Here is an 18023-nt window from a genome sequence, read left to right on the forward strand (position 1 = left end):
AACCGGTGGAAGAGTCACTACACACAAACAGACTTGACGTTGCAAAAGTGCTTATATTAGGCCTACTTGAAATAAATGAATTTTGAATTTTGAATTTTGAATTTATGAATTTTATCTCACTACCGTCTAATTCTTATGTGCGCATAAAAAGTGCCACCTATGGGTCTCCTTGAATAAAGATATTTTTGACTTTGACTTTGACATAATGGCATTAGACATAATTATCGTCTCGCCCATGTTTATTCGTAGGCGGTGGTCTTCCAAATGTTGAAAAACTCTGCTGAGGTAATTAAGCATCGTATTAAGAATCCCAGAGTCTCTGCCATTTTGACTAAATAAATTATGACTATATATAAATTCAGTTAACAAGTTAATAGATTTCAGTACAATGAAGGCAGTTATATATTTTTTACTATTCTTCGAATAATACTTTTCAAAGTTTAAAGAAAATGCAATATATACAGTCAAACAATTTAATTGGGGCTTAAATTGAAATTTGTTCGTAAAATTGCCTCAATCGCTCACTAATTCTAATTGGATAAATTTTTCTAATTAAGAATTTAAATACTATTACTCGGGAGCACAAATAGAATTAGCCGTAAAAGTTGTTTAAGTTACCTCAAGCCCCAAAAGACTTTATAATTTATACACCATTGTAATTTTATTAGGGTAGTTCGTGAATGAAAGATAAGAATGAATTACATCACTAACTACTACATTTTTTTATCTTTTGTTCACATTTTACATGCTTGATGATTTAATCTAAGGAAGCACGTGGCAGCTCATTAATTCAAACCTTTAACCGCACCTACGGCAATGTAACTCATTGTTAAATTTCTGGGTGGTACGTCTTTACGGGTAGGTAAGGCTAACTATAGCGTCAAGAGCATCCTAGTGAACAAGACTATAGTAAAAAACGTAGTAATGAATTCGAAATTATCAAAATCAATTAAAAATTAAATCGTTACTTACACGAACGCGCTATTTTATAGGTAAAAATTACCCATTCTTCAGCCCAAATGATATGTATCTCTCATTTCTTTTAGGTGAGCCATTTTGCGCGCCTCCATTTATAATTTGGACGCCATTGTAAAGTTCACCCTGCTTCACTTGACATTAATTTACGTCCTATTGTATCGTTGCCAACTTCTAACTCCCGGTATAATTTGTTTTCTATTGTAAGCCAGTGGGTAAACTTTAACCCGCCTGCCATTCTGCCAATGACTTTGGACGCGAATATGAAGTTATTTCGCCAATACACAAACTTTAACGAACCCCACAATATGTAGTGAGCTTTTTATTGTTTAGAATGAAGTACTTTAAACTGACTTGTAATATTATTGTGTGTTTTAAAGGCAAAATTTTAGGATAAATAGCCTAGAACAGTCTACTACTGGACTGAAGACCCAGCGGGAGGGATTTCCCATAATAAACAGGATGGTGGGCAAATGGGTTGGTGAGCGTAGTCTGATATAATCCCTTAGTCGACTCATGTGACACCCGCGGGACGAGTACCGTAGGGACAGCTGTATTCTGATCTGCCGTCACTGCACGGCACTAGCAAAAGGCGCATAGAGATTATTTCAAAGGATTGGATGTTATGTTACGCATAAGAATATAACAATTTACACCGTAATAATTTATCAGATTAGAAGAAGGTAGATCTTCTTCTCTACATCTATTTGGTGCCTTTCTAAAAAACTCACTCTTTTTTGAGTTGTTACCGAATGTCATGCTTCACAACGTGATATTGGTAGAGATTTAGCATTTTATTGAAAAAAATAATTTTCTATGTTGTGGAAACTAAATTTGAAATTGGAACTGGGAACTGCAAGACCCATTGCAGTACCCAGTCCCAATTTGGAAAACTAATCTAATAATATTATTCAAAGAATCGATCTTAGCAATAAAAAGTTTTCAAATGGAAGTTTCTAACTTAAGACATACAGATATGCGATTCGATTTAGTGATTCGAGAGTCGTGTCTATCTGTCGATCTCTTCAGACGCTCTTCTCTACATTCTGATAGAAGTAAAGTAAGTATGTTAAGCTGAATGTAACTTCGATAACTTTTTGTCGTAGGTTAATGACATTTTGCTACCTCGCGGCATTCAACTGGTGGCTGCTTCTGTGCCCCTGGTCATTAAGCCACGACTGGCAGATGGGGTCCGTGCCTCTCATCACCAGTGGCTGGGATCCGAGGAACTTTGTCACGTGTGCTGCTTTCGGTGCACTGCTGTTGTTATGCTACAGATGTATTGCTGATTTGGAGGTAAGAAATACATAAACCAAAAAAAAAAAAGATACCATTTTTACTATTTTTTAAATGTAAAGGTTCTTGTAACGTTGATATACTCAACGTTAAAAGAACCTGTGCTTTTGTGACATGATTTTAGACATTATTTTGCCACCACATTTATTACATCCAGGTACGGTACGGTTGAGTAATCTCTTAATAATATGGTTGCTCAAAAGCAATCGGCTTTCCGTTCGTCTCATAATTTTCACTTTCGTAATTATATAAACCTTTACTAGGTCGTGTATATGGTTTTGTGACATGATTTCAAAGATTATTTTGGTGCCACATATATAACATCGAAGTTACTAAATAGTTGATTAATTTATTGAGTAGGCTTCGCTTTCGTCTCATAATTAGAATAATAATTGGTAGATTGTGAAATGTTTATGTTCGAACTAAGCAGCTGCTGAATTTTTTCGTTGTCTCTGCCAACCGTTGTTAGAATGAGACTTAACATTCTAAAAGTTGCTTTCATAATCTGCATTCTTTAAATAAATCAATTTTGGTTCATTTATTTTTAATTCATAAGTTTTCTTTGGTTTTTCATTGAAAATAAATGAAAGAAAGATAGAAAGTAATATAATATTTGCCCACATAATTCCTTACAATTGTAAACAATACTTAATGCTTTTTACGTTTCTTAAAGTAAGACTCTTACTAGGTAATATTGTCAGGGTCACGCTCGTTTCATGTGTCTTATTATTTACCAAAAAAACTATGATTGCACGATTTTGACGTCACGGGTGCAGTAGAATACATTTTATGAGCCATTGTGGTTCACAAGACATCCAACGTGCTTAGAACATAGGTATTTTGACGGTCGATTGGCGCAGTGACCCTGCTTTCTGACTCCAAGGCCGTGAGTTCGATTCCAACAACTAGAAAATGCTTCTGTGATGAACATGAATGTTTTAAAGAGTCTCGGTGTTTTTCTGTATATTATTCGTAAAAATGTTCATCAGTTATATTAGTATCCGTAGCAAAAGCTACGCTTACTTTGGGGGTACGCTTTGTTTGGTTGCGAAGTGTGTAGTATATTTATTTATTTGTAATATTTGACTTACCTACTTATTACTCGTAGATACTAAGGCAAGTTAATTAATGCATTTGATGGCTCTACTACCTCGTTGTTGATAGTTGTAAGTTAACTACAAGTCAAACGATATGAGACAAAACTACAAAAGAAAATTAAAATCTCAATAATCTTTTTGTCTACATTTTTCATCTAATGATTGATTTAAAGCCGTAAAGCGACGTATACACTGTCATGTGGAACTTGTTAGTATATATATTAAGGCGTTTTGTAACATGTAGGCTAACAGAAGGTTGATATAGTGTAATAACTGTATCACGATTGACAAATAAATATAAGTGCCACATAAAGTAAGTTCCAAATTCAAAATGTGTGAGCCACATTTGGTCCACACAACAGTGTAGTATTGGAATCTTGACAATTTATACCTATACATGAGCCCTCGAGTAAATAAATTAATAATAATATTCACAGAACGTACGTCACGCAACTCTATATTAAATTTTAGGCAAATACTGTAAAAAATATTCATCCGAAATTTTCGCGAATCGGAAATTGATATACATAACTTGTACCTAATACCTATGTCGTTCAAATATTTATTTATCATCGGGAATTGATATTGGCAACGTGAATCGTTTTGGTTTGAACAGAGCATGTTTAATTTTATTTACCATACCATATTTACCAACAGTTTTATTGCTATTTATACTATACGGATCTCTTTGAATTTGTGATTGATTTGTTATATATTATTATAAACTTTATTTTATGTACCTTAAAAGGTAATCATTTCTTAAATACGAATGATAACTCGACATAGAAGAAGAGAGCTTAGCAAAAAAGGTTTTAAAAAAAAAAACCAATATATCATAAAAGTTTGTTGTCATTGCCAATTTACTTTATATGTAAAAATATCGGGTCACGGTGTTTGTGGTTGCACTCTTCCGAAACGTATTTTTTTTTATGTAAGTGTATGAGAATAGTTCGTTAAGTATAATGGTACCACTATATGGTGGCAAGGGCCTATCTAGACTTTTTTTTTAATATCTGTAAAGAAAAGTATTTTTTGTATTTTTTTATTTCGAATCCAAGAGTACCATTAACCCCTAATTTCGCAGATTCGCTGGGTGCCACTGCTGTATGTATGATACCGAATAAGATTAAAATATCATATTTAATTTGGCGCTGCTATTCCGGGCCGGATGACGTCCGTATATTAACTAGAACTAATTTTAAGAAAAGTAGTAGGATTTAAGCTAGCTTCAGGTTTAAGTTTAACGAATTTAGTTATCACCATCACCTCACAATAATAGAAACACATTTGTATGACGCTTCGTAAGTGCCTGTGATAGGCCGACATGAATAAAGGATTTTTGAATTTGAATTAAATAAAAGAAGAAGAAGCACGTTATTGTGAGTATAATGTACAGGAAAAAAAAAAGTAAGAAGTTTACAGTAAAACACAATATAGATATGCAAAGGCAGCCTTATTGCTGCAAGCAATCTCTTACAGGCAACCTTCGTAGACAGGACTTACAGCAAGAGTTCGGGATAAAGCCAAGAGTCATTTAAGTAATTTAAGTTTACAAACTTGGTCAAGACATTTATCTTTGTTTCTTAGGTGCAGAGACATACACCAGCTGTGATTGGACTCCTTCTGCTGGTGGTGCCGTTTGTTCCCGCGACTAACCTTCTAGTAACCGTCGGTTTTGTTATCGCCGAGAGAGTCTTATACATTCCAAGGTGGGTTCATCTCTATCATCAAAACTCTATTATATCAACGATTTAATTATGCCTCCCCCCTTCTTCTCTTATATTATCTCATATTATAGAAAAAAAAACGAGAAAGTTGTTAAAATAATAATGTCATGATTGGTAGACCAGATCATGTTATACAACGTGTAACAGTATTACGAAATAATATTGAAGGATGCATAGATATATGTAATAAGGAATCACCCTGTAAAATATTAAATTAAAAGAAGGATATTTATTTTTTCATACAAACGAATTTAAAACATTCTAAATGTTTACTTTTGACAACCCTATTGAAGATAAAAAACCAATACGCGCATTTTACCTAATAAAGTGACACCACATGATTTTAATTTTGCATGTGATGTTAGGGCTAACTTAAAAACTATAAGGTTTTTGGTTTCACAGATAAGTGTCAGAGTCAGTACATAATGTACCTCTAAAGCCTGTGAAGTATTTTTAGGGTTTTCATTTACACGTTGTTGAGTCTGAGATTCATATATTAATAATAATATTTATTTTTACTATCAAAATATAATACCTTGACTATTAAAATATATAAATAAGAAAAAGTCAGTATATCTTTTTCTTAACGCCGAACTCGCGAAATACTAACCAACTTATATCACAGTATAATCAGTGAAGACCAATGGATTATGTTTGTAAAATATGATCTAATTCCAAATGAGTGGACTACTTCGGAAGTTTCAATTAGACCTGTACCTTTACTTTGTGCCTTAGTGAGAAACTACGTTAAGCGTACTGTTGCAGTTATCATGACTTGAACCGTAGCCTCTGGCACGTTAACGCTATCACGTGCGAGAGCAGCGTGTTGGGTCTAACCCCTATATCCCTCTCTCTTAAGAAAACATTCAATTGTTAAAAAATTATCAATTCAATGATAAGGAAAACCAGTTTACTTTTTAAATTTAGATAAATGAAAATGGGTAATGAAGATAACATAAATAAAATCTCGCTGTGTTTATTGTAGGCTTCATCTTTAACTATGAAAATTAAGTTTATTTTTCTACATTCCTCTTCTTCTTTTTAAACTAGAGCGCGTTTGGAGCCTTTAGTTTCGAAAGTGCCATCTATGGAGCATATTTGACTAACGAAAAAATACACGATGATTAAATTATTTCGCCCCGATTCGCCTATGGTTTTAAAAAGCAATTTTGTTGTAATGGGAGAGGTTATTTCATTGATTTGAAAAAAGTTTTGTAGACAATAGTAATAAAATACAATAACGTTTAATTAAAACGTCAACTTTCCTTTCAGCTCAATGCTCTATCATTGTTTCCATTTCAATTACTAGTAATTGATTATAATAGTTTGCAGTGGCGTACACTACATAGATGCACAAAAGCTCTGCCTACTCTAAAATGTTTGTATAACTTATAAATGCGAAGGCTTTTTCCATTTTGTGTCATATTTCTTTTTTTAGCATACCCTGTTCAAAAACCCTGTGCACGCCACTGATAGTTTGTATATTGTTTTGAATAATGTATTTAAATGATTGTTGGAAGTGTTGATTCCGCCTGCTCTCTCGCTCGTTTCACTTTTCGTCAATTAGGTTCACATTTCGAATGAAGTTTCACTTACATATGTATTCTTTTCACAGTGTAGGCAGTGTCATAATAACAGCATATGGCGTCCAACTGATGTGGTACTCTAAACCCGGATCGAAAGTTTTCCTGGTGGTGGGTTTGGCCGTACTAGCTGCGGGTGGGGTTGCTCGGACTTACAGAAGGAACGCCGACTGGCGGGACCGAGCTACTTTACTAAGGTAAACGCTACGTTGCGAACTAGCTATTCTAAGTTTAAAATAGTTGACTTTTTCCCCCCTTATAATGTCCCAGATTTTCCAATTTCAAATTCAAATTCAAAATAAAATAAATTTTGAATTTGAATTTGAAATTGGAATTTCAAGTAGGCCGAATAAAAGCACTTTTGAGACGTTGTATTGATCTGTTTGTAGTGAATCTACCACCGGTTCAGAAGGAAGATACTACCGAGATGAAGCCGGCAAGAAACTCTGCAGTTGCTTTTTTCCAACATCAACTACTTACATTTCACATTTTAACATTCATTTTTCTATCTTGCGATTGTAAGAAATTCATCAATTGTAGTAGTAGTAACCTCGCTGTAATAAATGTGTTTTAACATATTTTATAAACTTACGCATTGCCCAATGTCTTCTATTTTTCGCAAAATTTAAATAGAAAAACTAATGTAATCATTTGTTATATAAGAAGCATCCTATATCGAGTGTAAGTGGCTTGATGTGGCGGCGGTGATTATTTAATTGCTGTCGTTTCATGAAAGAATAAAATAATTGAATAGTTCATAGGGTATAGGAATTCGATCAGCTTCTTACAAATTAAAAAATGCTGAAATATAATAATATAAATATGGTAGATAAAACTGTTGGGACTTCAGAAATACACCATATTTCCTAATGCGTTTTGTAAATAATTCAATATTATTATACGTGGACTGTATTTCTCGTGGTTTGTTTTTTAACTGCCCCAAAAGCAAATTAGCATTCTGTGCAGGATAAGATGAAATGGAAAATGGGGAAAGCACCACCGCTCACAAAAGTTCTTCTATGGCGCAGTTCCTTTACACCAACACAAATATGACCTTTAAACTTCGCTAAAAATGAATCCTAGCTAGATCGATTTATCGCCCCCGAAACCCCCTGTATACTAAATTTCATGAAAATCGTTGGAGCCGATTCCGAGATTCCAATTATGTACGAGTATATACAAGAATTTCTCGTTTAAAGATATAAGATATGCGTTTGAGATTCACAACACTGATTTTATTTATATATCAGTACTTCAATTACTTGGAACATTGGTTATTAAGTTACCTACTGTAGATTCGATAGATTAAAGGAGCTTTATTGTTAGATGAACAGAAATTAAGAAAATCACTGTGTTATAGAGACAATATTAAATATTATGATGAACAGATTATTATATAAAATTAATAAAATATATTGAATATTACTAAATTATAAGCATGTTCCAACAAGGTATCTTTGTATATTATTATTTTATAACTGTTTTACGGATATTTGAAAAGGAGTTGAAACTGCAATGTTTCTTACTAGATAAATATAATATTTTCTGTACTGTACCGCTACCTGAACGATGCTGTTGCCCGAGTTATGTATTATTTCCCAGAAGGATGCTATACGCGATCTGATAACAGCAAATAAATCGGGCAACGCCGCCTCGGCAAACATGCCCGATGCACTGCAGTTTTTGGGAAGCTTCATAAGGATGCGGTATGCGTCATTATATTGCACCCTTCTAGAACTGAAGGACATAAAACTCCCAAATGACGCCATACCGTCTGTACTTCTACTAACACAAATATAACAACGAGTAAAATATTTAACGTTATATAGAGTTTAGAGATTACCGCAAGTAGCGCAAAGCATGCGACACATTTATGTCTGTTTGTCCCAAAATGAAGGTTTTTGGAACGCAGTTCTTTAACGCGGCTTTCGATAGGGAGTTAATTGCTCAAAATATTCACGGTTACGAAAAAGCGGTATGTGGTTAAATGTAAAGCTTAAAAACATATAAGCGCGCATATCACCTGATGTCATATAACTACTCTAAAGCATAAACACCTACAGTAAAGTAAGGGAACTGCTGATATTTAACTGACTTCTGATGTCATTAAATATACTACTTACTGATGAATATTTTTATGAATAATATACATAAATACTAATAATATACAGATAAACATCCAGACACTGAAAAACATTCATGTTCATTACACAAAGTTTTTCAAGTTGTGGGAACCCACGGCCTTGGACTCATAAGTTAGGGTCGCTGCCCACTGCGCCAATTGGCCGTCGATATAATATATTAGTTGTGTGCATATATGAATTCTCTATTTTTTATTCCATTCTTCTAATGTGTATAAACAAAGTGCATTGCATTTTCTTTTCTAATTTTAAAAATTTGAAATATCCTTTCAGCGTCCGTTTTCCGCACATGTCTATGAAAAAGTATTTTCTAGGCAAGATTGTACTATCTTGGGCTGCATTTTTCCCTTACTACCGAGTGTGATAGCTGGTAAAAAATAACTACGTCACATACAGCTACTGTGCTTTTTTGGCTTTTAGTTATTTAGCGGCTGTTGCAGCAGTCTGCGATGAACTTCGAATTGTCATAAAACGTTCACTACGATTTATACCTACACAATATTCGCTTTATGGTCTGGATTACCACCGTAATATGTGATAATTCCCGTTTATACGTGCTTAAACGGCGTGTATCAGTAATATGTGTAAACATAGGTGAGGTTGTGAAACGCATGTTTTGATTAAAAGTAATGAAGTGTTCAGGTTAACAAAAACATGATGATCCTATATCTATTATTTATTCATTAGACACATATAATAAAATAAAATAAATACACTACGACAATACATGTACAATAAGTAAGCGTAGCTTGAGTTATGGGTACTAAGATGACTGATGAATATTTTTATGAATAACATACATAAATACTTAGAATATACATATAAACACCCAGACTCAGTTTATGGGTGTTTATATGTATATAAAACATTCACGCTCATCACACAAACATTTTCCAGTACTGGGAATCGAACCCACGGCCTTAGGCTCAGAAAGCAGTACGGTTTACTTTTAATTTGTTATGTTTATGTGGTGTACAATAAAAGTGTATTCATTCATTCATTCATTCAAAGCAGGGTCGCTGAAAACTGCGCCAATCGGCCGTCACTATATTCCATATAACATGCTCCATGCTTGTAAAATGTGGTAGGTGGTCTTGCATAATCATAATCATATCAACCCATTACCGGCCCACTACAGGGCACGGATCTGCTCACATAATGAAAAGTGGTTAAGGCTGTAGTCCACCACGCTGGCCCAGTGCGGATAGGTGGACTCCACACAACTTTGAGAATATTACGGAGAACTCTTTATGCAGGTTTCCTCATGATATTTTCCTTCACCGTTGAAGCAATTTATATTTTTAATTGTTTAAAACGCACATAGCTTTGAAAAGTTGGAGGTGCATGCTGGGATGCGAAGTCGGCCCCCCGAAAGTGAAGCCGAGCTATCACTGCTTTCTGTGGTGGTGGACTTTAGTGAATATAATAAGTAAGACTGACGTGCTTTTCGGAGCACGAATTTTGGCGACCTCCATTGACTATTTCCAGGCTGTTCCTTAAATATACTTATCGTTAGTTGATTTACTCTTAAGTTGACCAATAAAAAAAAAATAAAAAAAATCTGGACAGAAAACCCTACTGTATGATGAATATCTTCTTGAGCTCTTTTTTTACGCCATTGCAAAAGATTGTTATGCAGCAATAAGGCCGCTTGATTGTAAAACTTTTTAGTTACAATTTTTTGTATTTTTATGTGATTTATATCATTCATTCATTCATCGAGAACATATTATTATTGAAGTATGATTGCTGATATATCAGATTTATACTTTATACTCAATATGTGATCATCAGTCCTCCATTATTAACCCCAATACTTCGTTTATTTTGACATAAGCGGGGATCGAAACCTGGAAAACAACTGCTGATGCAGTCAAACATTTCCATAGACCGGATGACAAAAGTTTATCAAGAATATTATTTTTTCGTGGGACGATTTCCTAACGGTAAAATTTAAACGTCCCGCACATTCAAAAATACGATAAACGACTTTCTTTTATTTAAACATCGTTTGACCAATGATGTTGCAGGTATTGTGTGTAAACCAAAATGTCGCCTAAATGTGTGTTGTTTGTTTCAGAGCGGACTTAGTGACTTTGCCGCAGAATGCTAAACTGCACTATAACTTCGGCAACTTCCTGCGAGAGACCGAGCAACAAGACAACGCTATCAAACATTACAAAGAAGCTTTAAGGTACGAAGATGACTGCATTAGTTAGAGTACAGATTTTAGTAGCTTAGTAGCTAGTAAACGCTAGTGACAGAGTGTTTTACAGGATTTTATACTATGCGATTTAACGAGACAAACACGAACCTTACATCAACTAGCGACATATCATGTTTTACGAGGTCAGTACCAAGAGCCGAACTTATAACTTTACACCAGCAAGTGACATATTATGTGCCAATCCGTGGTATATGGGCATAGTAGCAAGGAGAGATATACGGGGTATCATCATCCGCAGCCCACTCATGTCCCACAGCTGGGTGCAAGCCTCTCCTCTCACAGGAGAGACGGTTTTAGAGCATAGACCCAACACGCGGCCCCAATGAGTGTTGATGAGCTTTATAATAAGAATGTGCTAATAGCCGCAACCGACGGGTTAACGTGCTCTGCGAGGTACGGGGGTTAGCAATTTCCTAACTCCGGTCTGGAAAATACACAAATAGTGTCGTAGTTATTAGCCCTTACTAAAATGCATTGGCAGAGCGTTGTGTATACTCTAAAAATGATCTCTTATGAGAGACGAGTTGTGTGACTAGCAGTGGGACGTTAATAGGCTGCGTGTTAAATCACTTATCACTTGATGTTTCCAAAGTAGGTATCGTCATTCATGTAAAAATGAATTTTTGTTTTGATTTAATCTGTACAAATAACAAAAACTGTGTGCAAAAAACTAAATTATTTTAAATTGATGTGTTATGTTTGAGTATCGACGTTTGATTAAGTTTTGTTTTACTTTTATGACGAATAAAGCATGGTATCATTTTAATTTTTCATTAAATAAAATCGCGTTGACTTCAGAAAGAATATCATTAACTATTCTATCTCAATTTATGAACATTAAAATTTTATACGGTCGCGTCTCTTAAGTGATTAATTGTAAATTTTGAAAAACATATTTATATAAGCTGTATTTCATTTAAATAAATAACTATTATTTTTTTTCAAGTTAGTCAGTACGTCAGCTATGTATAAAAAGATTAAGATTATAAATACTTTGAGTCGCTCTCACATATCCCACAATGCATCAAACAGGAAACATTTAACTTTAATGAATAAACATATCATATCCACCAACCAACACGATATCGTATCGTCTGGAGAAAAACGCCTTACCATACTAATTGCAAACTTATTTGTCGTGTGGGGTTGTTTATGTTGCCTTGGTTGGGAATGAGACATACTTACTGCCATACTACAACTTGTTAACTTCGCTATTTCTACAAGTATATAAATACTTTTTAGTAAAGGAATACTTTAGATATAATATAGGATATATAATATACTTTGGGATATAATATAGGATACGTTTCAAGAATTAAATACTACTTGCTTTAACGGCGGTCCCCGCTTGGTGGTGGACTGCGAACTCACTCTGAGAGGAGAGAGTGATCTGAACTGTGAACTGTATTTGGCACGTTAATTCTAGTGGGTAAAACATCAGCATCTCTTTCGGAGGAACCGGGTTCGACGTTGTTTGTTCTTTGAAATATTTACTGCACACACACATTTTATACAAAGAAAACTCATATACAGAAGAAACTTAGAATAGAAAATAGAGCTTGGAAAGGCGGTCTCATCACTAAAGCGATCTCTGTCAGACAACCTTTGACGTTAGGAAAAACGACGTTTTTAATTAAAGCTATAAAAATATCACTTGCTTTAACGGTGAAGGAAACTTACATGCCTGTGAATACTACTACTACTACTACTACTACCTACTCCATAATGTTAAAGGCTTGTGGGTTGGTAACCCAAACTTGGCCAGGATAATCTCAGAGCAGACCCAAAGTGGATTCCAAGATAATGACACTATATGCAAGTTTTATCTTATAGATATCTTATTCGGCCGCTTCTCGGTCAAGGGGTTTTTAGCATTATCGTAAAAGTTGACAGAAGATCTTACCCAAATAAATATCATTTTAGCACAAATATTATAGTAATGGGTTGGTTTATAAGTAGTTTCTTTATTTTAATAATCTTAATGGACCACATCTTAGTCACAAGTTTAGGGAAACCACACTACGCAACATAGCATAGGTCCTAATTCACTTTTGAGATCCGATAAAATTAAATAGTCCAGAGTAGTAAATGTTTCTACGCACTGAAAGTTTAGATCTCTCTAAAAAACGATGTTTTTAAATCTTTATATTAGTTTCAGCACCAATAAGTCTATTGCTCTTTTCATCGCGTTTTATGTTTATGTAAAGGAGAATGCCGGATGTAGTATGGGATTTGGTTTCACATAGTACTTATAAGGTGCCTTCTTGGAATTTATCTCATTTTGAAGGGTTTAATAATTGCAATACATTACCAAAAACATTAAAACTCTAGTTCGCCGGATTTCAGAGTTACATGCAAATGAAGTTCGTGAATGAAGATTATTTTTGACACATGCGATTATTGTACCTACCTATTGATGGTACTGTTCAAAATATACTAGAACCACTAATCTAAGATTTATTAACCGTCGAAGCTAAGGCTTAATTTTTGATAACAATTTGAATGAGGCACCAAACGAAACCGTGTTCCGGCATTCTCCTTTGTATGTTTATCTAAATTAGTTAGTTTTAACAATCTTACATACTTTTGACTGTATGTTATGTTGCAATCTAAGATGGTATACAGTTGTAATAAATTCACACCCCAAACCGGTTTCTTAGCGACATCGGACGCTAGATCACTAAGCGGCACGTCTTTGTCGGTAGGAGAGTAACTAGCCACGGCCGAAGCTTCCCATCAGACCTGATATTTCAGTTTTAATAAATTCATACCCCTAACCGGTTTCTACGCGATATCGTACGCTAGATCACTAAGCGGCACGTCGTTGTCGGTAGGGTGCTAACTAGCCACCGCCGAAGCCTCCAGACCACCAGACCTGATCAGAGAAAATTCAGAGATTATAAATCTTCAAATTGTCCCTTTCTGGAATCGAGCAGGGACCTCCACCTTAAAACCACAACATATATATGCACTCAGTATCGTGCATACAGGGTATACACAGGGTATGCACAAAGCAGGCAGATGATGTACAATAAAAAACATCTTCAGTACGAGTTATATAATCTAAGAGGTTTTTTCATTTTCTTCTGTAATGAAAATTAAGCTTAATTTGCGCGAATGTAAAGTCAACATCTCCTGAGGATGCTCCGGTTACGGAGCGAAACGTGCGTAGACGGTACATTACCGAAGATCTGGCGTGGAGTAGAAGGATTAATGAAATTATAACTTAAACCATACAGTTTCTCCTGCTTTTCGCGGACTATGGCAAATTAAGCTTCATTTTCATAATATATCATTGATTTCCGCAAAGTGACGCCTGCTTCTATCCAATATTCCTTTTTCTTCATTTCTTCATACCCTGTTTACATACATTTTATATCATCTGCATACCCTGTGCGCACTTTATGCACTTTGTTTTTTATTCCTCAGCAAAGAACATAAAGTTAGCCTTTAAAACAATTAAGGTATCCCACACGACATCGTGTCTGATGACGGGAAGCCGCCTAACACTAATTGCGAACTTATTTGTTGTGTGAGAGTATTTGTGTTGCCTCGGTTAGGAATGAGACAAACTGCTATATCGCTCACTACAACTTGTTAACCTCCCTAGGTATTCCTCAAACATTATTATATCAACGGGGGTCGTGTATTTCTAGAGATTGAGTGGGACGTTCCTGAGACCCCACGATGTAAAGTGCTGTAGTATAAGTTTTATACTTCTAGTTTTAAGCGTATTTAATGAGCATATCTTATAACTCTTTGTTTTCTCGAATATTCAAAGAAGGATTTGTTTTGTTTCCGCACTTTAATTTTCCGCCATTTCTTGCGCGACGTATTCCTTTCTTTAGGTAGGAAATTTAATGAATGGCGGTTTTAGAGTTATTTGAACATTAATCAATATTGTGTTCATCGGAATTTTAATATCTTTCGTGTGGAGATCGGCTTGTAAGTGAGAGGTCCCGGGTTCGAATCTCAGCCAAGGGCAATTCGGGAGTTCATTGGCAGCCGGTTGGCGCAGTGGGCGGCGACCCTGCTTTCTGAGTCCAGGGCCGTGGGTTCGATTCCCACAGCTTGAAGCGTTTATGTGATGGGTGCTTTTTAGTGTTTATCTGTATATTATAAGCATTTGTGTGTATATTTATAAGATAGTATTCATCAGCTATCTTAGTATCCATAACACAAGCTATGCTACTTTGGGGCTAGATAGCGATGTGTGTTTTGTCGTAGTGTATTTATTTATTTATTCATTTTTTGCCGATGTTTCTGTGGTCTGTTCCGTGAGAGGTTTTAGGACCGTGGTAGGTCGTGGCTAGTTAGGACCTTTCCAACAAAGACGTGCCACCGAGCTATTTAGACACCGATTCGTATATTATGGACAATGCCCGAATTTGTGGTAAGCTTCTTGCTGTATGTTTAATTTTATTTTTATTATGTATAGACTTAAGGTTTTGGCATGGATAAAGCAGTCGCAAACACGTCTGTGAGCACACAGGGTTCCCCTGAAAACCAGTTCTGCAGCTCGCTGCGGCTTCGTGCTGAGGCGGAACCCTATTTGTACACATGCTTTTTGTTAGATATACTCTTTTTATTACAATTGTAAGCGATTTTGTGGGCAAATATAAATTTCATTTCATTTATATTGGTTTTATGTGAAAGCCGTACCCCTAAGAGGTTAGCCCGTTTCCATCTACGACTGCATCATACATACCAAAAACATCATCATCATCATCATCATACCAACCAATGGACTTCTACAGCCTTAGTATTCTTTTATAGAAAATTCCACGGGTCATGCCACTTGGTTGCAATGGCACCCTATGACTCGTTTACATCAACCGTTCAACCTTAATTACCATCATTATCCCGGCCCAACTACAGGGCACAGATCTTCTCTTACAATGGGTAGGGTTTAGGCCGTAGTCTACCACGCTGGTGGAGTGCGAATTGGACTCTACACTCCTTTGAGAACATCATGGAGAGCTCTCGCGCATGCAAGTTTGCTCACGATGTTTTCCTACACCGTTGAAACCAGTGATATTTAATTTGCTTAAATTAAAAACGCACATAACTCTAAAAAAGTCAGTGGTACTTGCCGGGGCTTGAACTCGGTCTCCGCGAAACGAAAGCCGATGGCTAACTTATCACTGCCGTTCGTCCATAAACACGATACACGATTTCTCAGTATACTTTTCTTTATAACACACTTGTACAATATCCGGTTTTGAACTGGCTATACATAAATCGACATGGGTACTTATATTCTTACCACCATACCTGGAATAAAGAAAAAAAATAGTTTCTTATTTTAAAATATTCTTCGACAGTTGCATCTTAGTTGTATCGTTGTTGCTATAAGACATGAGGTATTGCGCTTGAAGTTTCAGATGTAGTCGGTAGTTAGATCTGTTCGCGTCGACTTCTTGATATAACTCAAGTTTTATGGTAAAGACTTCAGCAACTCCGACGCTTTATACTGTAAGCGAAATATGATTTACTAGTTCTTCTTTAACTACTTTGGTGCATGGATAACTTTGTGTTGTCTAAACTAATTAATTGCAAGTTAAAAAGTTTATACAAAAAAGTACGGTATTGGTTTATTTATTTTTATTAGAACTACCAAACAAAAAAATAACATGTATTTTAGTTATGGATAAAGTTAGCCTTAGGTTACTAATTACACATAATTTCACTTATTAGGTAGTCACAGCATGCACTGGTTAGTATTAACGATAGCTTAATTAAATGCAAGAATTTAAATTAAAGAATTATACTACCTTAAATTCTGCGCTAGAATAAAAAATATGGATACATATATAAAATTTAAACAGAAATAGTAACTTATATAACCATGCTTTTGCTACTGAATAATAATTATTGTTATTAGGACGTCATGAAACATATGCCAAATAACTGTCCATTTATGATAATACGACGATACTGATTCGAGGATTTGAAAATAAAACCTTAGTATATATTTTATATGCTACTAATTAAAGGTGGGATTCTTGTAATAATACTATGTAACGTTAGAGTAAAATGGAATTTATTTCCAATGGTTTAAAGATTAATTTCGTCCATAGCATGCACTCTTTTAAAATTTAAAAACTGGATTACAGACTTCAAATCTAAAACCAGGCAAATAAGCCCTATTTTCCTATGCCGTTACAGTATTCTGATACTTGGAAACGACTCAACGATTGCGAGCGTGAGAGCACTTTGCACTCTGATGACTCTGGTAAAACTTTAAGCAGCTCAATGTTCGTAAGTATTAGGTTTGCCATCGTTATTATAATTTTTATTTTTCGGGAACGTAACTATGGTTAAATTTAAGGATAAAAATTGTCATATGTCCAGGATGCTATGTACTCGTATAATTCAAATATATTTGAGATCGGCGCGGTGGTTGAGTCAAATACAAGTAGCGAATAAACTGTTACTTCGCATTTATAATGTTAGTATGGATATAAAACAATTGTGTACCAGGAGTACATAGCTGAAAGCCGGTTGCGTTTTAAAACTGAGTATCTTTATTTGTCTAGGCTTTGGCCAACCTACGCCAGCGCACACAACAATATTGGCACATTGGTGGGGGCCGATAATGCCGAGCATCACTTCTTGCAAGCAATCAAGTACAACAGGCACCACGTCAACGCCCACTACAATCTTGGCAAGCTTTACAAGTAAGAAATAACTTCAGCCAAAATCAATTAATATGAAAATTACACCATTTATTTGAAATGTACTAGTTAATACTTACTAGTATCTTACTAGCTTTCTTTTTATCACCATCACTTAACATTTGTGTTAACATTTTATATGTATGAACGCTTCATAAGTGACTGTAATAAGGTCTACAAGAATAAAACATTTTTGAATTTGAATTAGAATTTGAACTTAACACGTTCGACGAATCTTTAATGTCCATTTTCAATTTTCAATCTATTCGTAATCTATAGAGTTATTACTTAGCAATGTTA

General features: G+C 35.1%; 1 protein-coding gene across 1 annotated transcript in view; it reads left to right on the forward strand.

Moving 5' to 3' along the window:
• The window catches only part of LOC120624095 (protein O-mannosyl-transferase TMTC1-like), a 216241-nt gene that overhangs the window by 191487 nt on the left and 6731 nt on the right, over positions 1–18023 (forward strand). The window contains exons 7-11 of the mRNA XM_039890446.1: positions 2082–2271; positions 4956–5077; positions 6711–6875; positions 10900–11013; positions 17586–17726. Of these exons, the coding sequence (XP_039746380.1) occupies positions 2082–2271; positions 4956–5077; positions 6711–6875; positions 10900–11013; positions 17586–17726 (732 nt within the window). The remainder of the gene's footprint in view (positions 1–2081; positions 2272–4955; positions 5078–6710; positions 6876–10899; positions 11014–17585; positions 17727–18023) is intronic.

Source organism: Pararge aegeria, chromosome 5, assembly GCF_905163445.1.
Source record: "Pararge aegeria chromosome 5, ilParAegt1.1, whole genome shotgun sequence".
Classification (NCBI taxonomy): domain Eukaryota; kingdom Metazoa; phylum Arthropoda; class Insecta; order Lepidoptera; family Nymphalidae; genus Pararge; species Pararge aegeria.